The sequence below is a fragment of the Thermothelomyces thermophilus genome, chromosome 1 (genome assembly GCF_000226095.1).
Source record: "Thermothelomyces thermophilus ATCC 42464 chromosome 1, complete sequence".
Taxonomy (NCBI): Eukaryota; Fungi; Ascomycota; class Sordariomycetes; order Sordariales; family Chaetomiaceae; genus Thermothelomyces; species Thermothelomyces thermophilus.
Window position 1 is genome coordinate 3,859,109 of NC_016472.1, and position 25,216 is coordinate 3,884,324.

Below are 25,216 nucleotides of genomic sequence, written 5' to 3' on the forward strand. Positions count from 1 at the left end.
CAGAGGCGAAGGGGCTGATGTAGCTAAGCCCAATGCGCAAAATGGTCGTCAGCATGGCGAGGGTCGGGGGTGGCCGCGGCCAGGAGCGACCCATTTTTACCTGACCAGACGCGGCTGCAAATCTGGAACGCACCCAAGACACTGGCTGTCGGGATGCACGAGCCCAGCGTCCACCGCCCAAAGTCCCACTTAACCCCCCGCCTGGGTGTTGCCCATTCAAGCTCGCCTTTCAAACGTCCCTAGCCCCTGAACCCGCGACGTTTCTCTTATCCCGTTCCAAACGTTCCAACATCTTTGTAAGATTTCTGTCCTAACCATATCCTGCTCGTTACAAGACCAGTTTAGCACGTTCAATCATGGGCCGATTTGGCAGCTTGTTCAAGAAATCGGAAAAGGAGAAACCGGAGTCGAATCCCTACGCTCAGCAGTCACCGGCCACCCAGTCTCCTCCGCCTCCGCAGTACGATCAGTACACTCAGTACAATTCTGCCCAGTACAATGACAACCAGTCCATTTCGCCTGCTCCGGTAGGCGTGCCATCTGGCTTGCCGAGCGGCCCACGCCCAGGCGGCCTTCCGAGCAGAGTTGCGTCCGGCTATGGGAACGACCAGTCCCCCCCTCCGCAGTATTCTCCCTATTCTCCCGACCCCGCTCAGCCCTCCCCCTCTGGCAGCCAGCGGTCTCCCTATGGTGGAGGGTCGCCATATCTCAATGGATCGAGCACATCCATGGGCCTCGGCTTCTCGAAGGAGAAGTACGGCGCCCAAGATGGCGTAGGGAAGAGCCGGTTCGAGCCTCCGACATCACCATACGGTAGTTCCGCAACACCTCCTCTGCAGAGTCAGGGAGGTTACGGGAACTTGGGAGCTTCAAGCTCTGGGGATCTGTTCGCCAACTACAAGGGACCCTCGCAGCAAGCTACTAGCCCCTCAGGCCAGCCGCCGTATGATACACCAGGGCAGGACGGTGAATTGCAGATGATGAGCGAGCAGGACAGAGAGGAAGCCGAAATACAAGAAAAGAAAGCCCAGATCATACAGACAATTAAGGACACGAGGGACACGGCCGCGCGCAGCGAGGCAAAGGTGAACGATGCTCTTGCGCGGGCATTGGCCATGACTCAGCAGACCTTTGAGCAAGGAGAGCGATTGAGGAATGCCGAGAAGAACGCCACGGCAGCAGGTATGACGGAATTTTCAAACACCGGGTTGTATCGGACAATCCAGATGTCTAACCTCATGTTGCAGGTCGTGAAATCGCAAAAGGAAAAGTCAACCTCTCTGCCCTAGACCACGCCCAGAGGATGTTGGACTTTGCGGGCAACAGTAAAACAGCGATTCAGATGCGCGAGGAGAGGAAGATGGAATACGACCACGAGCAGCAGGCAGAGGTGGAAGCAATCGAGCGAGAAGAGAGAGAAGCCCGGGCTCGATACGCTCAGGTGCAAGCGATAATGGAGAAGCAGAACCAACCGAGGCCCAGAACACTGGGAGCGGGGGCGAGCAAGGCTTCAGCGTTCGAATTTGAGGATGAGGAGTTCGAAGACGACACGGGCGAGCAGCGAATGCACAACCAGCAGATCCGGGAGCACCAGGAGGCCATTGTTCATGGCCTGAGACAGCTCAACGGTGTCCTGAAGATCCAAGGGCAAGAACTCGAGCGACAGGTAGAGCAGACTGCGCGCATGACGGAGAGGGTAAGTTTTCACCAAGACATCGACTGACTGGGATGAGAGCTGACGTGTATTGTTTTTTTTTTCTCCTAGACTGAACGGAACAACGAAGGGCTGTGGCGGAATCGTGTTCACCTTGAAAGCAAGTATGGAAAGTAGACGATTGGTTATCATAATGTGTCTGGGTGGGTGAACGGTTTGCTTCAATTGAGATATATATGTCGCGTCTAGACTTCGAGTTCTTCGTCGTTTTTGGTGATGCGGCCTGTGGTAATGCATCTGGGTCAGGAAACTTGGTATGTCTCGAACCTTGCCATTGCAGTTCCTCAACTGGATACCGCAGTGTCGCGCGTGTCCTTTCAGCACATTGCAAATCCGACAAACTGCCTAATCCGTATAAATGGAATGGGAACTCCTGTAGCATGAAAGGCCGCGGTAATTTCTTGTCCACCGATCACGGGAGGGAGCAAGAAGTCATTTCCATTCGATGCTGTTCCGGGGGGCTTGCTCGTCAGGTCGAAAACAAACGATTGGCCTTGTGGATTTGCGCAGTAAAACAGCCTGCGCCAAGTGAATAACGCCTCCGTTTGTTCGAGATTTAGAACTTACCAAGCAAGGTCCACAGGCATCCCAACTATGGATTCCTCTGTAATAAATGCACGTCGGCCCGTAACTACGAAGTAGTTGGTCAGCTCCAACCTCGAGTGGCCCCCGCCGCCCTCATAGCGGACCGTTGCGGTTGCTAGATCTGCGGAACCCCAGCGCCCGGAGAGTGGGTAATTAGGTGGTGGGTCAGAACTTTTCCGGAGCGGGATCCTCATTCGCTGCGTGAACCTCACTGCAAGACCGACCTGCAAAGTATTGTACACTCACTGCACAACGAAATGCAAAGAAACCCATTTACACAAGGGGTTTGGACAGAAGAAGAATAATAAAATGTCGAAAAAGAGGAAAAACGACGCTGCTGGCAACGTCATCAGAATCGGAGACAAAGTGATCTCCCTGGAGGGTTATCTGACAAAAAAACCGAAAACAGAAGATTCTCGTGCTTCGGAGCCGGGCTCAGACACCGCCGACGCCGCGAGACAGCAGCCAGAGTCATCAAAAACTGACTTGACCCCTGACGGAACAAAGAAGTCGAGTCCCTCTGAATTCGTACCTTCCAGGCCGCCAGCCGGCGATCCGCAATATTTCGAGGCAAGAAAAGCTCTTCCGTTATGGACGCGCCAGGATGAGATCCGCCGGATTCTGCGGCAGAAGGATGTTCTCGTCCTCGTGGGTGAGACGGGCTCGGGGAAAAGTACCCAGGTTCCTCAATTCCTGTACCAGGAAAAGTGGTGCCAGAGGAGAAGAGTGAGGATCAAACCGAGTGAGGGCGAAAAGGCGCAGGAAGTGAGCGTCGGCGGCATGATTGCAATCACCCAACCGAGGCGGGTAGCAGCAACGACGCTGGCCCATCGTGTCTCCCGAGAGGCAGGCACACCGCTCACCGGACAGAAAGGTGGCGGGGACGGCAACGGCGCCGACTCAAAGGGCCTGGTGGGTTACTCGGTCCGCTTCGACCACCGGGTTCCCGCCGGTACCAAGATCAAGTACCTGACCGAGGGCATGCTTCTCCAAGAACTCCTTCGCGACCCTTACTTGCGGCAATACAGCGCAATCATCGTTGACGAAATCCATGAGCGGAGCGTTGACGTCGACCTGCTGTCCGGATTCCTCAAGCAGATCATCTCGGGAGACAAGGCTGGCCGGGGCGGGATCCCGCTCAAGGTGGTCATCATGAGCGCAACGGCAAACGTCGAGGGAATCAGGCAGTTCTTCTCCACAGCAGGACCTGGAGGCTCAAAGTCCAATCGGCCACAGTCGTCCGTCGAATATCTCCAGATCGAGGGAAGGCAATTTCCGGTCGATATCATTCATACACCAAAACCGGTCCCGGACATTCAAGAAGCACTTCTCAAGACGATCTTCAAGCTGCACACCGAGGAGGCGCTCTCGGATAAGTACGGCAGGAAGGACATTCTGGCATTTCTCACCGGCCAGGAGGAGATCGAGTCGGCCCAGAAACTGATCGAAGAATACGCCTCGACACTTGCGCCCGGGTTGCCCAAGGTCAAGGTGTTCCCTTTGTTTGGTCAACTCTCGATGGAGGCACAGCACGAAGCATTCCAGCCCATTAAGGGCGGTCACACGCGAAAGATAGTTTTGGCAACCAACATCGCCGAGACCTCCGTCACCGTTCCCGGGGTGCGATACGTCATTGACTGCGGCAAGGCGAAATTGAAGCAGTTTCGTTCGAGGCTAGGCATGGAGTCATTGCTCGCAAAGCCAATCTCAAAATCATCGGCCATCCAAAGAGCCGGCCGAGCGGGCCGTGAAGGACCCGGAAAGTGCTACAGACTCTACACCCAGGAGACATACGACAGCCTGTACGACAGAGATCTCCCCGAGATTTTGCGGACCGACATTCTCAGCGCGATCCTGACCATGAAAGCAAGGGGGGTTCAGGACGTCTTCTCCTTCCCTCTGATGGATCCTCCCCAGCCGGAATCGGTCGAGAAGGCTCTTCTGCACCTCCATATTCTCGGGGCTCTCGATGATAACGGCGCCATAACGGAGACGGGTCGCAGGATGGTGCAGTTTCCCGTTTCGCCGCCATATGCTCGGGTCCTTCTGGCGGCGGCGGAGCCAAAGTATGACTGCCTCCTGGAGGTGATTGACATAATCTCGTGCATCACGGCTGGCGAGGACATCTTTCATCAACTGCGCACCGAGGAGGCTAGGGAAGAAGTTGAGGAGTACCGGAAGGAGCTCTTCCGTCGGGAAGGAGATCTCCTGACCTACCTGACGACCATGCAGCTTTATGCGGCCGAGAACACCGACCGAGTGAAGTGGTGCAAAGACCGCAAGATCAATCTGAGAAATATGAAACAGGCCCTCAACATCCGCAAACAGCTGCGAGGGCTCTGTGTACGGCAGGGAATGATGGAGCAGCAGCCGCCAGATCCGCAGCCGTTCTCCCCAACCTCGCCGGAACAAGCAAGCTCGATCCTGAAGTGCTTCCTGACGGGATTCTCGATCAAGACAGCGATCCTGGCGCCCGATAACAGCTACGTCACGTCTCATGGTAAACACGTCATCGCCATACATCCGGCCAGCGTGCTTCACGGGCAGAAGAAAGAGGCCATAATGTTTTTAGAACACGTCTACACGCAAAAGAGCTATGCGAAAAAAGTCAGCGTCATACAGGCTGTATGGATTGCAGAGGCCCTGGAAGGGTAGGACGCTTACAGAGGGCTATTTAACATGGGAAGGGAACCGGATGGACGCTGATTACATCGGGCTTGACTTGGAATAAAGGAGCAAAGAGAGATAAACGGAGGGACGAGATTAGGCTCAGGGACAACCGATTCCAAAAAGATCAAGATGAGCAAGACACGAAAAATCTGAGCGGACCACTCTGCTGCTGATTTATAAGAACAATAGAATCTTAGAGGTTACACCTTTGTCCCAGGTATTGGCGTCAGACGTATACTCCGTACTCGAGCACGTCGACCCTTCGATAGTAGACTCGCCGAGGCTCATTCTAAGTGCAACGTTCCCAATGCCTATGCGCACTGTGTGGATATCACGGCAACAACTCCAAGCTTTCATTGCCGAACGCTGCATTATTGTCGGGTGTTAACTGCCAAAGGCAAACCACCTCGGTCACTAAACATTGCTACCAATCTGAGGCTCACTCTCGGGCCAGGCAGTACACCCGACACCCGACACCCGACACTGAGCCCGTCTTTCTACGGCAAGACCGTAAGAAACTACCTCGTGTTCTGAAAGGGCTGTATTTCAACGGGAAGAGAGGAAGTAGCAAGAAACCAAAAAGACAACAGAAAGAGAGTCTCTCTCTCTCTCATCTCACTCACTCACACACTCTCCTCACATCATGAAGCCCTCACTCCGCCTCCTGGCATCAGCGGCACAGACAGGCAAGGGCTTGTCTCCCGGCCCCATGGCTCTCCTCCCACCAATATATCTCTACCGGCGTCTGCTCCGGGCGCACAGGAAGCACCTGCCCCCCGAGATGCGGCTGCTGGGTGACGAGTACGTCAAGGCCGAGTTCAGGGCGCATCGCAATGTCGAGAACCCCGTGCATCTGGTGAGCCAACCGGCCCCCCCTTTTTTCTTTTTTCTTTTTTTTCCCACTCTCCCTCCTATCCCTCAACCTCTATACCTACGAGGGAGTCGGAAATGCCCCGGACAACAAGTGAGCAAGCGTAAAACCGAAGTTGTCCTCGGGAGCCAGGTCGCTGACGAGAAGCGCGCGTTACACAGATCGGGTTTCTCAGCGAGTGGCAGCTCTATGCCCAAAAGATCGAGGGAGACGCATGGAAAGGGGAGAAGCTCGACCAGGGCAAAATTGAAAAGATGAGCGGTATGATCTTCTCTCTCTCTTCCCTTCCCCTTCCTCCTCCGCCTTTCTCACTTAGAACACCATGAGGCGGAGAGCAAGATGAGCGCTAGTGCGCTGCTGACTGGCTGGCTAACTGACGAACTGACGACAACAACAGATGAGCAGCTCGGTCAGCTGTATGAGCTGATGAAGGCTATCCAGAAGCGCGGGACTGAAGAAGGTGAAACCGACTCCTGACCAGAGAAGGACGAGGTGAGATGACACGACAAGGGGTATCAATCTATTTTTTTTGTTCTCCCACCTTACCGTTATCCGCCTCAACTAGCCATATCATCCGTTTTCTAATATACCTCATCCGAAAGAGAGCCTGCGCCCTAGACCGAGCCAGCGTCAAGACATTACATCTTCTTCCTTGACATCCGATCGGGCGTCCTCGACTTTCTCAGCGTCTGCGTGTGGGTATCGGAGTACAGAGTGCTTATGGAAATTTAGAATACGCCCTCAGATGCGGCGGGACTTGCGTCGTCTGCTCGCCCCTTTCCCTCCCCTGTCGCTCTCTGCTCGCTGCCAGCCCCGGCTCGGCTGCCCAATGTCTTCGAACTCTCCCCTGCTATTTTACTGCTGCCAGTCGTGCTAAAACTCGGACACGCCTTTGATACTACTGCTGGTGCCCTGGCAGCGGCTGCGGGCTGCTTCATTCCGTTCCTTTTCTTCTTGTTCCTCTCCTCCTCCCTGGCCCGAAGCTTTCTCCTGTTGTATTCCCGGTACTCGGCGTTGACTATTCTCATGTACTCCTCCTTTGTTTCCGGGTAGCCGTCTGCAAACATCCGATCAATATGTTGGAAAAACTCGTCGGTCTCCTCGCCCGTATCCTCGCTGGGTTCGGCGAGCTCAAGGTTTCGAGCCCGAGAAAGCCCACATTCCTGCACGACGGCACTGGCGACGGCTTTGCTCATCCATTCCGACTCGGTACGGCTGACCTTATCAAGCCGCTGCTTCAGCCGTACCGTCAGGTAGTGGTCTGGAGGCAGCGCGGCTTCTGCCGAGTCGTAAGCCTCTCGCGTGATGGTCCAGAACTCGGAGCCCGGGAGGAGATCGAGGCTCTGAGACATTAGGATGATGCTAAGTGTGTCGAGGCACTTCGCGGTCTGGAGATGCCACTGTCCATAGGAAGCCTTTGCTCGTTCGACTGCCGTCCTCGCAAGTTCCTCGGCTTCTTCAAAAAGCCCTCTCTCGAGCTGGCACAGAGCCATCTTCCGCAACAGATAGAGCGTCCTTCGGTCGCCCGCGCCATAGTGGACCGTGGCCAGCTTCAATACTCCCTGGAAAACCTGGTACGCCTCGTCCCAGCTGTCCTCATTGACCAGATACCACGCGTAGCCTATCTGCCAAACAAACGAGTACTCGTGCGAGGCAACGTCTTCCTTCTGGTCTGGAGGCATGGAGCGTAGAGCGGAGCTACGTCGAGCCCAATGGCGTAGGTCTCCCCCGTTCCGGAACCGCCGTATGAGTTCGTCCTCAAGAGACCAGACCCGGACGTCGTCCGGATATCCGGATTGCTTCAGGAGCTCAATGGCCGACATGACGAGGCCCGCGCCCGATGAAAACCTGCCCTGGTCGAAATCCAGTCTTGCCAAGCCAGTGTAGACGCTGGCCATCTCGAAGCGCAAGTCGTCAGGGGTGAGTTCCCGAGGCTTCCTCTGGACCACCACAGACTTGACGTCCTCAATCAGCTGCTCCATCGTCGTGCCCCCCACGTCCGGCGTGGCTCCCACTTCCGGCCCAGGGCCGGGAGCATGTGGCATGCCCGCAGGTTCGCCCGTCGGATCCTCCCCGTTACCAACCTGCTCCTTCACCGCCCGGTCATCACACCAGGTTTGCGCTTCCTGGTCCTTGGCCGGGTTGTTCCCAAACTTGCGCCGAAGAAGCATCCGAGCCAGTTCTTCGCTCTTGGCCCGTCTCCTCGGATGTGCTTTAGCTCGTCGTTCACGAGCCCTCCTCCGGTCCAGTCCATGGTCCTGGTAGCGAAGGCGCAGCCTATCTATCACTTCGAGATACGCAAGCTCAGCATCGGCCGCATTGCCCATCTCCTGATAAACGTTTGCCAATCGGTCGAGCACGGTGGTTGCGGGCTCGCTATGCACACCCTTCTCAAACCTCCAGATGCGCAGAGCGTTGTTGAGATGGCGAATGGCCTCGGAGAATTGCTTCTCCTCCGCGTAGTACCACCCGAGCTTGAAATCCAGAATGGCTTGGTACGGATCGTGGGCTACTGACGCCGCCTTGTGCGACAAGCAGGCCTTGACATGGGACGGCAACGATCGCATCCACGCAGCCTCGGTTCGGTTCCAGCTGACGACCATGGACTCGATTAGCACCATCCGGGCGATCAGAGCCTGTTTCTCCCGGACGAGGTCCTCCATCCGGTCCTGAGCCCACGCCTGCACCATGACGTGCATCGACACGTATCTTCGGTGCGGCGATAGCTTGGCTAGCGAGAACCGCTGGAGAGTCTGCACTCCCAAGTCGAAGGGAAGAGAGTTCCAGGTACCGTCTGGGTAATTGAGAGATAGCAGAGACGTAGCGTCGAAGAATGGGTCATCTGTGAGCTCGTAGAAGGGGCATACCCTGAGACTGCCCCATTTCAGGCGCTCCACGGCCGCGCGTTCCATCATGATCACTGGGATCCGCTCGTTGTGGTAGAAGCAGAGCAGGTTTAGTGCCTGTAGGGCGTGCTCGGCGGCCATGCCTATCACACTCCTACCTCTCCGCCGCCTCACTCCGACAATCGCATCGTACGAAAGGTCGAAAGCCGTGTACAGGGCCGGGCGAGCCGGCGAAGAAGCATCGGAATTTGATCTGCTAAGTAACTCCGACCTGGCATTTGAATCGCGGAATCTTTGCAGATACGTGATCGCGTTGCACCCTCCTTCCCGGATGTAGGATCCCGCGCTCTCGATGGCGATGGGAAGATAGCCCACGCTAGCCACAATCTCCCGGGCTGAACCAAGTTCCTCCTCGTCCCACTCCGATTGCTCACGGCCAGATACCTTGAGAAGCAGATCAACTGCGTCAGCCTCTTCGAACGGCGGGACCTCGCAGACGTACTGGGCCGGAATCTCGGCCTGCAGCCCCTGGGACCGCGACGTGTAGATGATATTGCCCTTGTTCCGGCGTGGAAGGAGTGGCCGGAAGCGATCCTGTTCGGGGCAATCGTCGTAGATGATGAGCCACTCGTCTGAGAGCCCCTCCAGCCATTCTAGAGCTAGCTGTTTCATTACTTCAGTCGTCCCGCTGCCCAGGGAGTATTGCCGACAAATGCTGGCGTAGCTCTGGCTCGCCGTAAGAAGACTCTTTCCATCAACGTGAAATATGTACTTGAACCTGGCGTCCGGGTTAGCAACACCTGTATACGGCCTAGACGAAGCAGCAGCAGCGGCATACTGATCCTCGAGGTCGTCCGCTGTCTTCAAAGCGATCTGCGTCTTGCCCACACCGCCCATACCGTACAACAAAAATTCCCGCCTTGGTTTACCTCCGGTGTTGCGTTCATAAAAGCAGGCCCTGAGCTTAGCCAAGATGTCCTCCCTCCCGGTAAAGAAGCGGGTGGTGTAGCCCAAAGGCTGGGGTTCCAGTGTCGACAATACGACCTGGTCTTTGTCAAGTGCATCTGAGGCATTGCATTAATATACCACCCAAAATCGGACAGGTGGTAGTAGTAGACCTCTTCTTACCCGTATGGCCGAGGGTCAATCCGTGCTCTGATGAGTTGTCTTTGAGCACCCTAGCCGCCGCTTGGATCCGGGAGCTAACATTGGGGTCGGATAAGTAAACGGCGGTCGACGATTTCAACTTCCCCATCTTAAGATACTCGTCCAGGCGGACCTCGGCTGCAGCGTCGGGAACATTAAAGCGGAAATACGCGTCCGGGTAGCTACCTAACTTGGCCTGGAGTTGGCGGTGTGTCTCTTCACTATCCGTCGCCGCATTCTTCAGGGTCCCCAGCAGCTCCTTGACAAATGTGGGCGTCTGAACAATGTTCTTCAGGCCGCTCGCTGCTCGGCCAATCTTCACTACCCGGGTTCCCGTGCCGATGCTGACAAGGCAGCCCAACCGCCGGGCGCTCCCGAACTGCCATACCGCCTCGCGGAGGACGTAATCGGCAGGATTGTTGCAGCCGATGGCGGCGTCAATATAGTCCTCGGTCTGGCGCGGCCCGACCTTCAATGTCATGGGTTTGAAATAGACCGATGCCGCTGTCGTGGCTCTCGCGGCTTCCCAGATCTTGACGTTGGCGAGCTCCTGGGTGCCGGGATCGCCGAAGGAGCGAAGGCGGCGAGGCTCGCCCACCTGGTGCGCAGGCATCACACACACGAAACATTGACCCTTTGAGTCGTACCGTAGCGTAGGGTCCCGCAAGTACTCCCCCGTATTGCGGCGTCGGACGAGGTCCTGGACGACCTCCTTGAGGGCCGTGGCGCGGAACTTTTCGGTAGCGGTGTTCCACTTCTTGTTGCGGGAGGAGAAGATCTTCGAAGCACATTGGTCATATTCATGCAGAGCCTCTTCGGTCGACATACGAAGTCGCCCGAGCATGATCGCGATCAGGCTGGGTTGGGTCAGCAACGCCAGGCACTCGACCCGAGCCAGAGTGTTCAGTCAGCTCACCCTCCTGTGCTGGTCCCCCCAATCATATGGAAATATTCACAGGGCTTGGGGAGGTGGTCAAGACGCTGGGACTCCTTGATCTTGAGCATGATTTCGTGCAAGATGACCAGCGAAGCAACCCCCCGCACACCACCGCCATCTGCCCCGTGGTTAGCATGGTCGGGGCTGAGTTCAGCTTTTTTGTTTCTCTGGAGGGGGGGGGGGCGGGTAGGTTAATGGCTATGCTCACCGAGTGACAGGAGGTTAATGGCTTCATCTTTGGCTGATGACATTGACGAGGATCTTCCATAGTCCTACCCTGCTGTATCGCCCGAAACCAAACTCGAGGGCATCGTTGCTGCGGGGGAAGTTGGGCGACGGACGGAGGTTGATAAAGGAACCAACAGCAGCCCCTGGTTTGCCGGTTGGGACAGCTGAGTGGTTCGCTCCGGGATAAGCCATTGCGCCTCCAATGGTAACGCTCCCGCTAACCGCCCACTGCGGACTAACCAGTCGGCTTGCATTGGATGGTGCTCCCAAGGCGGTCTCTCACAGACCTGTTGGCATTTTGTGGCACCTGAGAATTGTGGACAGTTCATGCGCATTTGTTTCTGTATTCCTGATATTCCAGCAAGCAAGCAGAGATGCGCGGGTGCTCAGCGGTGCTGCGATGCTGTGCAATCCCGAGCTTGATGGAGTCGTCCTGATTGACGACGTTGACTGCAAAAAGCCGTTTGCGGGGCCCATTGCGACTCCCAGGCACGATTCTGAAGTTTCCACTGACTTGTTCTTGGTAAGTTGGGCGCAGTGTGGGAGTCGATGTTTAAAGTCGCATTGAATGGGACTCGGATCGACGCCGTGCCATGGGGGTTGAACGAGTTGCAAACAACGTGATGAGCGATCGAGAGAAACCATGGAGCTTCAAAGCATATACTCCTAACCCCTCTTCTTCGCGTCTGCTATTGTGCGTCCCACTGCATCGGGATGCAATGCAAGTTGCTGTTGGTCGAGGGTCGTGGCTGTCAGGTTCCTCACGTCAGTGGATGAAGTCGGAGGAGTGGTCCCAAGTTACCTACTATTACATACAGGGCGCACAACCAACTCGCTGGAGTATCCATTGCAGTAGTGCACCTCGCACTTCCAAATCGGGCGCGACTTCCATCTCGAGCTTTGGCCTCTTCATAGCTGAGCCCGAGAACCTGAGGTCCACATCTATGCCGAAGGGCAGAAGGCAGACCTGCACGGAGAGATAAATAACATTGAAATTGTTACTTCTTCGCCCTTAGACCCAGTGCATTCACCAGAGATTCTTTCTATTGTATTGTACCATCATCACCCATGAGACGCTCATGTACCCTTGCATCAAGTCATAAACCTGCCTGATGCACCTTGAGGGCACCACTCTCCTCGGGCAATAACCCGCCCAAATTCGACCCGACACTGTTGCTGCCTGCTACCGGCTTGTGCAACAGCACCTGTCGGGGTGCTTGCGAACCACTTGCCAAAAAAGCTGCCAGACAGACCCCTTTACCGCCGCCCTTCCCCTCCCCATCCGACTATTTCGACGCTTTACACCACCTTCCTGGGTTTGTTCCAGCCTCGCCGCACAATCGCGTCCTCGTCAAGATACCAGGTCGAGTCGCTCGCGGGATCCAACTCCTTGGTCGAGAAGCCATTCCCCAGGTACGCGAACCGGTTCCATCCCTTCCTCCTCCTTTCTTCACCCTCGCCCTCGCTCTCGCACTCGCCGCCGGAGGGGAGATAGTCGTACTCCCAGTCCTCGCCGCGGAACCGCTCGAGCATGTGGAAGAAGTGGATCCGGCTGCCGGGGTGCAGCGCCGTGACGCGGCCGTCGTCGCTCCGGAACCACGACCGGCTGCCTCCGCTGCCTCCTCCGCTGCCGTCCGACGACGAGATGGGTGCCGCCCACGCCGTGCGCGGCATGAAGGCCGTGACGTGCTCGAAGTAGTCGTCGACGGCGCCGCGCGACGGCGCCAGCGACCGGATGCCCTCGGTCTGGCACTTCCGGATCGCCCCCGTGATGTACTTGGCGATGTGCTCGCTGAGGGTGAAGACGCTGCCGTGCCCGATCGGGGCGTTGGGCCCGAGAAACACTATGAGGGGGGGACCCGGTCAGTTGCTGCTGGTAGGGCTGGTTGGTTCGTTGATGAGAAGGAGGGGGAGGGGGGGGTTGGGGTTTGGTTGGGCTTACTGAAGTAGTTGGGCAGGCCGTCCACGGCGCACGACATGTACGCCTTGGGCGTCTCCTTCTTCCACCTCTCTTGGAGGTTCCCGTCGCGGCCGATGATGGGGAAGCGCGGGATGAAGGACGTGTTGAACCCCGTGGCGCAGACGATGGCGTCTACCCGGAGCACCTCTCCCGTCTCGAGCTCGATACCCTCGGGCACGAACCGCCTGATGCCGGATCTCTTGATGACCACGTTGGGCTTGGTCAGGGCCTGGAGGTACCCGTGGCCGGGCGTCATTCTCCTGGTCCCGAGCGGGAAGTCGGGGATGAGCGCTCGGCAAAGCTCCTCGTTTCCCCCCAGCATGGCCGTCATGTATTCGGTTACCTTCGCCCGCGCAAAGGCTTGCACAGGGCCATTTGTTAGCACCTAGAAGGTTCGATCTCGGGTTAACCAAACTCTCTCGAAGGACCCAGAGAACAGGGTCGACGACGTACGACCGGGAAGGCATTGTTCACTTCCACCTCGAGCTTCTTGACGAACTCGCGGTAGAAGTCGGGGTCGGACTGGAACTTTTCGATCGTCTCCTGGGAAAAGTTCTCTTGCGCGTCCAGCTGGATCTTGCTGAGGACCTCGCCTGCCTGACCCATGAGCTTCCACGCCTGTATCCTCGGTGGAAGCACCCAGGTGGGAGTCCGGACGATGTGGTAGAGTTTCTCGGCCGCTGCAGCATGTCAGGTCCTGCTCACCCCATTTCTTCTTTTTGTTTACCAGGCTATATATATATCTAGGTTCGTACCTGGTTGGAGCTCCGGCAGCACTTGGATGCCGCTCGAGCCGTTGCCGATGACGGCAATGGTCTTGCCTGTGTGGTCAAAGTCCTTTGGCCACCGCGCAGTGTGGATGAGACGTCCCTGATAGGCGTCGAGGCCCTCGACGTCAGGCCACTTCCAGTCGCTGAACGCCACCCCTCCTATCAGTCATCGGGCCGTCTTTCGGACGCAGAAAAAAAAAAAAAGAAGGGGGGGGGGGGGGGGCAGCCCGCTTACTTTAGGATACCGCTCCCGTTCACAAGGAAATCGGCGTGGTCGTTAAACTCCTCTCCCGACTCCAGGTTCCGAACAATCAGCTCCCACCGGCCATGCTCCTCGTTCCACCGGGCCAAGACGACCTGGTGCAGAGTTTTGATGGAACCCCTCATACCTTCCTCGTCACACACCTGGCAGAGGTACTCGCCAATCTCCTCGGCCGCCGAGAAGAAGTTTGTCCAGTCCTTCTTCTGCCGCCATGAGAACTGATAGCTATGGCTGGGTACGTCACATCGGCAGCCCGGATATCGGTTCTCGAGCCAGGTGCCGCCCACGTCGGCGTTCTTCTCGTAGACGGTGATCTCGTAGTCGGTCAGGTTGAGCCGGAGGGTCCTGATGAGATTCAGCCCGCTGGCGCCGGCCCCGATGGCCACGATGCGGATGTGCCGTGTCGAGCCGAGGGGTTGTTCCCGGACCGTGTAAGTACCACCTGGCCGTGGGGGCTTGTTGATTGCCTCGGCATGACCGTTGGGTTGCGCCATGAGCTCGACGGGAGTCATGGCAGGCTCCGAAGGGGATGGAGGAGAAAGCGGGGTCGAGGGTAGTGGTTTTGATAAGGGGCGGTATGCCAAGGGATGGTTTGAGGGCGAACTAGGAGTTTGGGGTCGAGGACTGACGGGTTTATAACCTCACCCAAGGGGATCGAGAGAACAAAGGCAAGGTGGAGATTTGTCCCCGTCATGGAAAGTTAACCCTCCGCAATCTCCAGAGTAGCAGAAAGGATTCTACCCTAGATCCGGCATGGAGATTCGCTCAAAGAAATACGACCCAAACTTTGAATTCCTGTCCCGGTCCAGCTTGAGGGAGTGGAGGCGTTGGCCGTGACCAGGCCGCTTGTGATCCGCACGAAGCTATAGTTGGTCCATTTACGGCAACCGAGACTTCGCCGCCGTGAGCCCAGTTTCCGGAATGCTACAGCCCGGGAATGTACATACCTACTGCAAGTCAAATGGCTCTATTGAAAAGCCCCTGAAGATCAGGCAGTTGGCCGGAGTTGGTACGGGCTGATTCTCCGTAGATACATGCCAGTGTTGGTGTGTACTGCGTATGTACGCATATCTCGCTCCCTTTCCCTACAAGTGGTCCGTACATACGTACCTTGCACAAGAAATGCACATACACACCTCCCCAGACATTGGGGGCTGCATGAGGTCATCGGAAATCGGGATTTAAAGTCCAATCGGCCGCGGTCTGCTCGCCGAAAGGCCATGCATCCTCTTTCCGTCCCTCATCAGAGATCGATTATTCCGGGCGGACCAGGTGCAAGCAAGTTGGGGGCCCCTGGGTGACGAGAAGAGGACCGTGGTCTGCAGTCGTATTTTGTCCAACCACAGCGGGTTTGGAGCTAAGTGCGTCCGGGGAGCTGCTGGCAGGGGCGAATTAAACGCGCACTACATAGTAAGTTGCACTTCCACTCACTAAGGTATGTACATACATACTTAACTTGAGGTGCCTTAAAAACCAAGGTAGGGCAACCTACACGGGAATGGAAATCACGCGAAAGGAAGTAAACCTTCCCGGAAGCCCACTGCAGGCGGGGGGCATGAAGTTGGAATGGAGCGCGGGCCCCGCAATGATGCGCTGCGTGCAAATGTTGCGCTAAAACAGAGCCTGAAAAACCGCCGCCACAGGCCATTATCGCATCCTCTACACAACCTTCCAGGTTCTCCGCCGTCAGATCCACAAACGCGGCCGACCCAAAAATCCTCGGCAGGGCAGGGCGGTACATACATCAACCAAGCAAAAGGACCCATCATCATCAACAGGGAGCCAACGCCGGGCCCTGGCCTCTCCTGAAGTGGCGATAACTTCAGAGAGAAATCATCCGGATCCTTCCAAGTTGAACTACGGATGTCGGAGGGGGGCCAGAAATAAAACATGGCGTTTTCCTTCTCCTTCGCAGGTGACGACATAGAGGAGGAGGATCCTCGGCTCGAGGCCCCGGCACCTCCACCACCGCCGCCGGCGAGCGCCCCGTCGGTGGCTTCGCCGTCGACTGCCGGGGCGTTTCCCGTTCAGGGCAAGCCGCTGCTCCCGCCGACGCGGCACGGCCTCGAAGATCTGCTGTCCGGGTTGCCGTCCAAGATCGCCTTCAGCCTGCTGGACGTCCCGCTCGCCGACGGCCGCGTCCTCCGGCTGCCCCGGCGCGAGCTGTGGGACGTGCGCGTCCAGCTGATGGCCGAGGACGACGCCGACAACCCCTCCGCATCGGACGCCGCCGGCCTTGGGGAGCACGACGTCAAAACGGGCATCTACGAGGGCGGCTTCAAGAGCTGGGAGAGCAGCATCGATCTGGTCAAGGTGCTCGCCGCCGAGAGGGTGGCTGACATCTTGACACAAGAGCCGTGCGTCTTGATCGAGGTGCGATGATGTTTGACTTTTACCGTCCCCCCCCCCCCCCTCCACCCCTTCCCCCTTCCCCCTCCCTCTTCTCCTCACCAATCCATCATCACGTTCAATCCTTTTCCTTCTTTTTTTCCTGTTCCTTGCTGACCCACCGTACAGCTTGGCTGCGGCACAGCGTTGCCATCTCTCGCCCTCTTCCAGTGGGCGTTGACTGAAAGGAAGAGCGATCAGAAGCAGCCCGTGGTACTCTCACTCGCTGACTACAACCCTACCGTCCTCTATCTCGTGACGTTACCTAATCTGGTCCTCACTTGGGCGCTGCAGCAGAGGAAAGAGGATGCCGTCGTCGAGGCGGCCTTCACTCCGGATGACGAACTGGAGCTGACGCCAGAAGTGCTGGACGCCTTCAGGCAGTCTCTGTCCTCCAACCGGATCAGCCTCTCTTTCCTGTCCGGAGCTTGGTCCCCAGAGTTTGTCCATCTCCTGTACGGCGCCGGCATCTCCGCCGGCGGGCTCCCAGAGACCGCCAGGACGCTCCTGCTGGGTTCGGAGACCATCTACTCTCCGTTCGCGCTCGAGAGCTTCGCCGGCACTCTTCTCTCCATCCTCCAGCGCGAGCGCTCCCACCGCCCTGCCGGCCATGCGCGGGCTCTGGTCGCCGCCAAGAGGCTGTACTTTGGCGTCGGCGGCTCGCTGGACGACTTCGTCGACAAGATGCGCGGGCTCGGAGCCTCCGTCCGGACCCTATTCCAAGAGACCAAAGGCGTCCACCGGGGTGTTGTCGAATGCCTGCTCCCTTGATACATGTACACGGCTCAGAACAGCGTTCGTGCGGCTCTCAAACCTCGACGCCGCGTCGGCGAGCGTTGGGCAGGAGGCGGCAAACTACAACAACGACAACAACAACGACAACAACGACAACGCAGTTGGCGGTGTATCACCCCCCGTCTACAAAAGTAGTTACTTATGGCCTTGAGATTGTTGTGCCGCGCTCCTTCCCGACGATGCAATCCTCTCAAAGAGGAGGAATCTGTTTCAGAATACATCCTTGGTGGTTGCCTGGCTCGGCCGCAGCCGCAATAATAAATAGGCTCGCCGTCTCGCGAACCGAGCACACCACGCGGCCCGCAATGCGTGGTGGCTGCTTCGCCTGAAGGGACGGGGAGGCGGATGGCTTGAAGGACCTCGACTTGGGGAATAGTTACCAGCGAAACATCCGCACAGCCGAGCTTGCGTCATCTGGCGCTTATTTAGTGAACAGCAGATAAAACCTCGGACGCGAGCATCAAGCTTTGTGCCGATGATGCTTGCCTGCCGAGTTACAGATCTCTGGGGAAAAAATGGAAAATGTGAAATCTGACATCGTGTGGTTCTCGGAGGCGCAGCGCCACCGAGAGAACGAGTTCTGGTGACCCGGGGTTTCAGGCCAAGACGCGGGGGCGAAAAGGACGCGACACCACTTGAGGCGCAGCACTCCAAACATCATGTATGAGCTCTGCAATACTGCGTACGCTACCGTACCTATCACGAGTGATTATGTGATTATGTCGATGTTGGTGGTTACCACCACCACCCCTTTTGGGTTGTGCGACTCGAGCTGGGTCCCGCGCCCGAGAAAACTCGCCAAATCCGGTCAACGGGCTTCACAGCGTAGAACAAGCCGTCTAACACAAGCTGGACGGGACAAAGTGCCGCATCTTGTGTTGCATAACTCGCACCTCGTTCTCGTTTTCTTTTTCTCGATCGCCGAAAACAGGCGAGTGGCAATTGTTGGCCCAGCGATGAGCTTCTCCGAGATTCCATCCGTCGCGCTCGTGTTCGCGCACTCACGCGACCAAAAGAAGTGTCCTCGATCCGTCTGACTCGACAATGCAATGCCGAACCCAGTTCTTGATAGCCGACATCTCCGGCTGAACTTGGGTAATGTAATCCGTCCAGCACATGTCTTGACATGCTTGATGTATGTACTCTATATATTGAGTACAGTACCTGTCTTGAAGAGCAGTACAGTATACTCTCTGGATGGACTTCGGTGCTTGGACGGGAATAATAACTTAGGGTTTGCGCTAAGGTAGACTAGCAGCCAATGAAATCGGCTCAGTGGCACGAGATACTTTAAAGTGTACGGAGTACTCCGTACGGAACACAGACTCAACAAATTGCCATGACCATGCAGCTCTCTCTCGCAGCGAGATGAGAGACCCACATAGCATTCCAACCATGTGAGGAAGTCTATTAGTACGGCTTATGAGTGTACTCCGGACCACTCTAGTTAGTTGTATGCACGATCTGTCGAAGAGATCGGTGGTAACTCGCCAGCATGGGCATACCATTTCAAACCAAGATTTTTATGCGAGCATCAAACTCCACAACTCAGCGTCCGCAGCAGGCATCGGAGAGTTGGCACCCTCAGCCCTTTTACACTAGAACTAGATTTCTGCAAAAGCTCTTGTGCAAGGCTGCATACAGATACACTAGAGTAAGGTGCTTAGCTAATATACTAAAGCGTATTAGTCCCAATCCCATGCAAGCTGCGAGAGGTCGCAATTTCCCGACTCGGCGCCGCATGCGCTAGTGTGGACTGGGAATCGCGGCCGAGCGCCTGCCGTAGCTCTTCGCCGCTTGAGAAGGAGACGTGAAGCAGCTGGAACAAACCCTTTGGAACACCGGGCAGCTTAAAGTTGGCCAAGTAGGAGTTGAGCAACGACGAGGTTCCCGTGTAGATTACATTGTTAATGTTGGTACTATTGTGCCACAAATAGGCCGCCGTTCCGAGCGACAAGAGAGCTATCGAGACCCATCGAACCTCAAATTCCAAGACCGGGACCCCGGCCAGCGTTCCTTGTCTAGCCCTGGTCGCCCAGAGCTTCCGCCACGCCGCTTCCCCATTGCAACACTGATCTGGGGTGCGCTAACAGGCGATAATTCTTTCTAGGCGTCCTATTGGCGTGACCCGGGAGAGAAGTCACTCTCCCATGCCCTCATCGCGTTCCTACTACGGAGTACTCCGTAGTAGCTGCCCATTCCAGGTCGGCTATTTTGGGTCCAGACGTGCCGCTGCCTTCTTCTTCCGCTCTTCCTTCTTCCTTCCCCCCTTCCCCAGCCGTAGCTCACACCACACATCCGGCCTGACTGGCATTTCTCTGCCATACTAATTAACACTATCCCAACTTCTCCACGGTCGTTCATCTTTGGTTTTTCATTCTCAACTAGACTAATTAATTACCGCATCGGCGCAGCCAATTCACTTAGGCAAGCTTTGGTAAGTCGCCCCTGTCTGCTTTGCAGAGTTTCCCCGGCCTTTTCTCCTTGTGACAATCCGGTCCCGAATGGGTTTGTTCTCAAGTGCATTGACTCACCGCCGAAAGTCGTTCATAGCACTCGCTTTAGATATCAAGCATAAATCCGGTCCACAATGAAGCTCTCCGTCAGCACCGTACTCGCCTTCGTGGCCGCCGCGCTCGCCTTGCCGAAGTTCACCAACTCGGACTTCACCATCACGGAGGGTGAGCCCTTCACCTTGAAGTGGGCCGGAGCCGAAGGTCCCGTCACCATCAAGCTCAAGACGGGTGATCCGGAGAACCTCCAGACGGTTACCGTTTTGACCAGTAGGAGAGCCCCCGCGTTTTCCAATGTTGGAAAGCAAGCCGAGTGGCTAACCCTAAGCTACAGCCGGCGAGACCGGTGACGAGTTCACATGGACCCCCACCGACCTGCCCTCGGGCACATATGCCTTTGAGATCACCGACGAGACCGGCGAGTCCAACTACAGCAAGCAGTTCGAGTACGAGGGCACCGTGTCGAGCTCCACCTCGGTCTCGTCCACTGCGGCCAGCACTGTCACCAGCACCACCTCGTCGGTTTCGAGCACCTCCACCAGCGAAAGCACCAGCAGCGAGAGCAGTACCAGCACCGAGAGCAGCACTAGCACCGAGACCGAGACTTCGACCACTACCCCCTCGAGCGAGTCGAGCACCTCGACCAGTAAGTTTTACAGAACTGCAATTAATGAAAGAAATGAAATGCACACAGCCACTGACCTGCCTTCTCTCTACCACAGCCCTCACCACCAGCACCACCTCGACTGAGGCCCCCTCCACCACCCGCGAGAGCCAGCCCACCAACACCATTGCGGACATCAACGGCAGCCATCGCTTCGCGTCGCCTCTCGGCTTCGTCCTGGTCACCGTGGCGGCCCTGATCTTCTTCAACTGAAGAAACCAACCAACCTGGGGCGAGGCGTTTCGGCGTTGTCGGCCATGAGCAGTAGGAGATGAACCTAATGGCCTGTCCTCTTGGATGTTGTCTTCTTGTACATATGTTGTTTCCTTCGACCGTGCCGTGACTCGGGGCACTGGGCCGTGTCGGTTTTGCACAAGCGGGACTAAAGTCGGCCATTGGCCAACCCAGTGTCAGGGTACCACGGCGTGGGTGAGTTGTGGGGAGGTTCTTATTTGTTCTGGACCGACGGGATGAGTGCATATGAGGAGTGTTCTCGTGGTTGTTGGGGGCGAGAGGAAGGAAATCGGTCGACCGCTGTCCGCATAATGGTGCGAGTCTAGGTGCCTTTGGTCATGATCCCTTTATCTGCCGAGATGTATGCGTTTTATACGCATGCGTATTACGAAAGGAAAGGGGCCTGTGCCATTGGCCGCTCGCTGTACCTACTGGTCATGATTTCGGTGTGTGTGTTCGGGTTGTGTGGCATGACATGCGCAATAATATAATAGTATTGGCGTCTCTCAGGGGAAAACAATACCTGTTGCTGTTGGCCTGATGGTTTTGGGTGACGTGATACTGCTGCGGTGGTCGGTCCCGGTCCTCTGGCGAATCCTCATTCCATCGGGAACCTGCAGATCCCGTTTCCCCAGGCACATCCACTACCGAGCGTGAGAGAGACTCGTGCATCATGCCAAAAGTGTGGGGTGCAGCTAACCTAATGCTTCTCTTTGTCGCACAATGACGCACCCGTTGATATGAAGTGTCCTGCCAACGGCACGAAAGCCGGTGTTTAGAAGCACCCGTTGAGGAAGATATGCAGTGGCTTTTGTTTGGATCGTCTACTAAGTTCGTTCCCGTCCGGTAGTCGTAGTCGAAGGGGAACCAATTTCTTTTCCTGGCCGGCATGACATCTTGAGCAAAATGACCAGAGCACACGGATTATTGGGTGTATATTATGTACAGTATGTACTGTACATACATACAAAAGGTAGGCAGGTAACTAACTAAGGTAGGTAGGTATGTACGGAGTGGTTCCCGGAAGCTCGTGCCCCATACTGCTCATCATCCTTAGAAGAACAATGAGGCTTAATCACAACTTTGAAACTCCGTACAAGCAGCAGCAACTTCCTGCTTTTAGGGCATGAACTCGCATCACAACCGTGCGTGGAGGTGAGACCGATGTGGAGGGGGGGTTGGTGGCTCTATGTTGACCACTCTCCCTTGCGGCCCTGGGGCCTAGAAAGACGCCGATGTTCAATTATTCGTTCGATGGTCATAGCAGCTATCTCTTTTTTTTTTTTTGTTTCGCGCTTGCTTGTGTTCGCACGCACGCGTCTTGAACCGCATAATATCGCAGCTCCGCTCTCCCACCCTTTTTGTATCTATTTCTGACTATCCCCGACTAATCACGCATGCTTCATCATCAAAACGATATCCTGGTTCCTTATTGAGGGCCGTCTCCGGGCCCAGTCGGGCCCTGGGCCTCGCGTAGGAAATGGGTAGCCCCTGGCTGGCTTGGCCGATGTGAATCGACTGACGCAGAAACAAATATGATCTATAAACGCCCGGTAATGCTCGGAACTCTCTTGCGTAGAACAAAAAAAAAATATTTCTTTCTTTCCTCGTCCCATTCCCGTGTCCTGTTAGTTTTCGAGGTCCGAGGTCAATATGCGTAACCTGAACCAACATACTGCTGACCTCGGTAGGCAGCAGGCGTGTGTAATTCCTGCCACGCGGCCCAAACGGTCTTCGCGCGCGCCGGATGATATTCGGTCAGAGCTTCGCCTTTGGGGCTGCCGCCGCCACCGCCCCCTCCTCCTCTGACACGAGCACCACCACGGCGCAGATGTCGTCCTCCTTGCCGCCGTGCCACGCCTCGTGCGGGTAGTACTTCTTGACTTCCTTGGCGAAGGGGCCGTCCAGTTTCTGGTTAACGCTGGCGGCTTTGGCGGCGCCGACGATCTCGGTCGCCAGCATGCTCTGCAGCGTCGTTGTGTTGGTGCGGTAGGGGTGCTGCTGCGAACCCGCTGAGGACGTCGTGTCCGCCGCCTCGCCCGGCGCGGTGTAAGGCCGCAGGTCCGGCGCCACCTGCACGCCCCGCTCCGTGGTCGCCCACGCGCCCGCGCGTGCCATGGTCCGGCTGACGATGCGCAGCACGTCCTGGTTGAAGAGGTTGTCCCAGAGGCCGTCGCTCGCGAGGATGAGCACGTCGCCGTGGCGCAGGCGCAAGCGCGTCACCTCGGCATCGCGCGGTTGGTCCATGAGCTGGGCCCCGCCAAAGGCCGCCGCCCGCAGCAGCATGCTGGGTGGCACTACACTGAGCTGGTAGGGTGTGTTGAAGGCGTGCGTCTGCGGCTCGCTGAAGGCGTGGACGCCGTTGAGCCGGAGGAGGATGAAGCCGCTGTCGCCCAGGTTGGCCACCTCGAGGAGGCCCTCGGCCGTGAGCAGCCCGACGATGGCGGTGCTGCCTCCGGCCTTGATCGCCGGGTCGTGGCAGACGGCCTCGTACCCCTTGTGCATCAGCTGCCGCGCCGTCAACGGCTTGCCCGTGGCCCCCGCAGTGGCCGTCGCTGCCACGGCTGCGGCCGCCATGTAGTCGCAGAACGCATGGGAGAAGTCGGCTGGGTCGACGCCGCTGTCCATCCACCCACCCACGCCATCCGCTACGCCCAGCGCGACTTCGCCCGGGTTCGCGCCCAGGCGGCTCACGAAAAAGGCGTCTTGTCCCGACTCGGGCCGCGAGGCCTTCCCTCGGCGGGCTTTTGGTGGCTGCACCCGGTGGTAAGGGTTGAATTGGAAGACGTGGGTCGAGGGGTCGAAGGCGCGGCCCTTGGCGATGTATGAAGCGGCGATGTTGTAGACAAACTTGGTGCTCGCCGGCGGCGTAGACGTGGAACATCGAGCTTGAGCGGGCATTGGCGCCGAGGGAGCAAGGAGCTTAGGAGGTTTGGGCCTTTGCCGCCCGAACGCTGGTATGGCTCCGGCAGTAGTCCGTAATGTTGGTCCAGGCCGTGATTGTTGAAATGCTGGGGTGGAGCTGAATGAAGCTATACCGACGACTGCGCGACGTACTCTTGCCCTAGCTCTAACGCTGGAGACTGACGAGGACGAAGGACGGCATGGTATGGACAGCACACGGGCTGCGTTGACAGGATGTGCCATTTCGTGGGGGAAACGAAGTCTAGAAAGAAAAAGAGAAAAAAAAAAAAAAAAAAGAAAAAAAAAGGAGGGAGGGGGGGGATGGAAGGGGGAAGGTCGGTGGTCCTGCGCAGCCCTTGCTGGCCACCCAAAGGAATGGACGCTTAAGTGGACGGCTCCCTCTCGCAGAGCATCACGGACACAGATTTAACCTAGCGATCGTGATCGCGGTAGAAGGTCGGGCGGGGGCCGGGCAATCCAGGACATCGGATCCGCCGTTGCGCGCAGAGCTTTGTTCACCAATATCGTCCTTCGTTCGGCCGTTCCACGCCGAGGATCGCGGCGCGATGGAGAAGAACTAATCCTTCCTCCCCGCTACGATATTATGTCACCTTGCCGATGGAACCAGCCGTGAGCTGCTGCCGGCGAAATTTCATGCAGAAGGTGGATACCTTACTACCACTCTGTTTTTCGGGTTCCCGCTTCCCTCCGGTTTGGATCGGCTGCGTGATGGGCTGGCCCATGCACGCTCGGCCGATTGGCGAAGCAGCGCTATCCGGCTTAGGATTAGTGCCTTGCTGTTTATTGCTCCATGCTGGGGCGGAAAAGAGCTGCAATATTCGCTTCTCTTGGCCAGCCTGCGAACGCCTGCACGTGTAGTGTACATCCGTACAGTACAACGTGTTGCGTATCTCATTATACCTACATAACAATAGGCGCCGAATATCTCCCCATTCCACTACACTTCTCGTAAATGCAGCACGCTGGGGCATGTATGGATTACTGTACTTCATACATCAGGTACTCCGTACATACATGCAACTAGGTAGCGTCTTGGATACCTCAGGTTGTGTCTCTGCCTCCTGTAAGAGATGTGCCAGGTAAACTAGTTAAAGGTGTCGCAGGGATATTATTCTATGTATGTATGTACTGTACTGTACATACATACAGTACTCCGTACACTAGTAGCGAGGCAAGAGCATGGCCCTTTATCAAATTCAACAACTCAGCCGAGGTCTTCATCCCATCTTATATCTCAAAAGCCCCTTACACTCTCCTGTCGCCAACATCGCGAGTAGGGGCGACAATGACTATTAAGTAATCCGTACAAAACACTCGGATCGCCTTCAAAGCTCCACATCTTGTGCCAACCCTGACACGCGTAACAAACCATTTTCATGGAACAAAATATGCGCGGCATCCAGCCTGCATCACTCAGGTTGTCAGGCGCTGAAACGCTGGTGCTATCATGAAACTCGGCCTTCGCCCTCGCCTCCCCCCACGCCACTGCCGTCTCATGATTCGAGTGTGGCTCGTTATTAGAGTAATTGGACGACAAGGGTCGATATGCGACACGACTGGTTCGCACATTGAAGGTGCGATCGACACGGGCCCAATTGCACCCGGAAACCAAGTTATTACGTGCATGTCCCGCGCCTACTCAGTCGAGTAGAATACTCGACATTCATCTTGCCCAACTCTTGGCATTTCTTGTTTCTTGTCTAATCTC

At 56.6% G+C, this 25,216-nt stretch overlaps 8 protein-coding genes across 8 annotated transcripts; 5 read left to right on the forward strand and 3 right to left on the reverse strand.

Annotated features, from left to right (window-relative positions):
* The first annotated feature begins 147 nt into the window (after window positions 1-147).
* On the forward strand, window positions 148-2,200 carry MYCTH_2296084 (uncharacterized protein). The gene is made up of 3 exons (XM_003659225.1): window positions 148-1,182; window positions 1,248-1,696; window positions 1,766-2,200. The coding sequence occupies exons 1-3, from the start codon at window positions 357-359 to the stop codon at window positions 1,829-1,831; spliced, it is 1,341 nt and encodes a 446-aa protein (XP_003659273.1). The 5' UTR covers window positions 148-356; the 3' UTR covers window positions 1,832-2,200.
* A 326-nt stretch (window positions 2,201-2,526) lies between these two features.
* MYCTH_2296085 (uncharacterized protein) lies at window positions 2,527-5,187 on the forward strand. Its single transcript, XM_003659226.1, has one exon. It carries the CDS (start codon window positions 2,609-2,611, stop codon window positions 4,952-4,954), a length of 2,346 nt encoding a protein of 781 aa, XP_003659274.1. The 5' UTR covers window positions 2,527-2,608; the 3' UTR covers window positions 4,955-5,187.
* A 172-nt stretch (window positions 5,188-5,359) lies between these two features.
* MYCTH_2296086 (uncharacterized protein) lies at window positions 5,360-6,443 on the forward strand. The gene is made up of 3 exons (XM_003659227.1): window positions 5,360-5,825; window positions 6,002-6,101; window positions 6,238-6,443. The coding sequence occupies exons 1-3, from the start codon at window positions 5,613-5,615 to the stop codon at window positions 6,315-6,317; spliced, it is 393 nt and encodes a 130-aa protein (XP_003659275.1). The 5' UTR covers window positions 5,360-5,612; the 3' UTR covers window positions 6,318-6,443.
* Window positions 6,444-6,532: 89 nt separating this feature from the next.
* On the reverse strand, window positions 6,533-11,109 carry MYCTH_2296089 (uncharacterized protein). Its single transcript, XM_003659228.1, has 5 exons — window positions 10,978-11,109; window positions 10,749-10,887; window positions 9,815-10,689; window positions 9,525-9,750; window positions 6,533-9,464 (listed from the first exon to the last, which is right to left on the reverse strand). Exons 1-5 carry the CDS (start codon window positions 11,018-11,020, stop codon window positions 6,569-6,571), a joined length of 4,179 nt encoding a protein of 1,392 aa, XP_003659276.1. The 5' UTR covers window positions 11,021-11,109; the 3' UTR covers window positions 6,533-6,568.
* Window positions 11,110-11,963: 854 nt separating this feature from the next.
* On the reverse strand, window positions 11,964-14,798 carry MYCTH_2296092 (uncharacterized protein). The gene is made up of 5 exons (XM_003659229.1): window positions 13,963-14,798; window positions 13,713-13,870; window positions 13,411-13,637; window positions 12,940-13,342; window positions 11,964-12,841 (listed from the first exon to the last, which is right to left on the reverse strand). Exons 1-5 carry the CDS (start codon window positions 14,499-14,501, stop codon window positions 12,297-12,299), a joined length of 1,872 nt encoding a protein of 623 aa, XP_003659277.1. The 5' UTR covers window positions 14,502-14,798; the 3' UTR covers window positions 11,964-12,296.
* Window positions 14,799-15,742: 944 nt separating this feature from the next.
* On the forward strand, window positions 15,743-17,155 carry MYCTH_2296096 (uncharacterized protein). Its single transcript, XM_003659230.1, has 2 exons — window positions 15,743-16,362; window positions 16,507-17,155. The coding sequence occupies exons 1-2, from the start codon at window positions 15,880-15,882 to the stop codon at window positions 17,146-17,148; spliced, it is 1,125 nt and encodes a 374-aa protein (XP_003659278.1). The 5' UTR covers window positions 15,743-15,879; the 3' UTR covers window positions 17,149-17,155.
* Window positions 17,156-19,449: 2,294 nt separating this feature from the next.
* Window positions 19,450-21,119, forward strand: MYCTH_2313632 (uncharacterized protein). The gene is made up of 4 exons (XM_003659231.1): window positions 19,450-19,609; window positions 19,716-19,955; window positions 20,020-20,331; window positions 20,408-21,119. Exons 2-4 carry the CDS (start codon window positions 19,763-19,765, stop codon window positions 20,560-20,562), a joined length of 660 nt encoding a protein of 219 aa, XP_003659279.1. The 5' UTR covers window positions 19,450-19,609; window positions 19,716-19,762; the 3' UTR covers window positions 20,563-21,119.
* Window positions 21,120-22,150: 1,031 nt separating this feature from the next.
* Window positions 22,151-23,770, reverse strand: MYCTH_2296103 (uncharacterized protein). The gene has a single exon (XM_003659232.1). It carries the CDS (start codon window positions 23,482-23,484, stop codon window positions 22,342-22,344), a length of 1,143 nt encoding a protein of 380 aa, XP_003659280.1. The 5' UTR covers window positions 23,485-23,770; the 3' UTR covers window positions 22,151-22,341.
* Window positions 23,771-25,216: the final 1,446 nt, after the last annotated feature.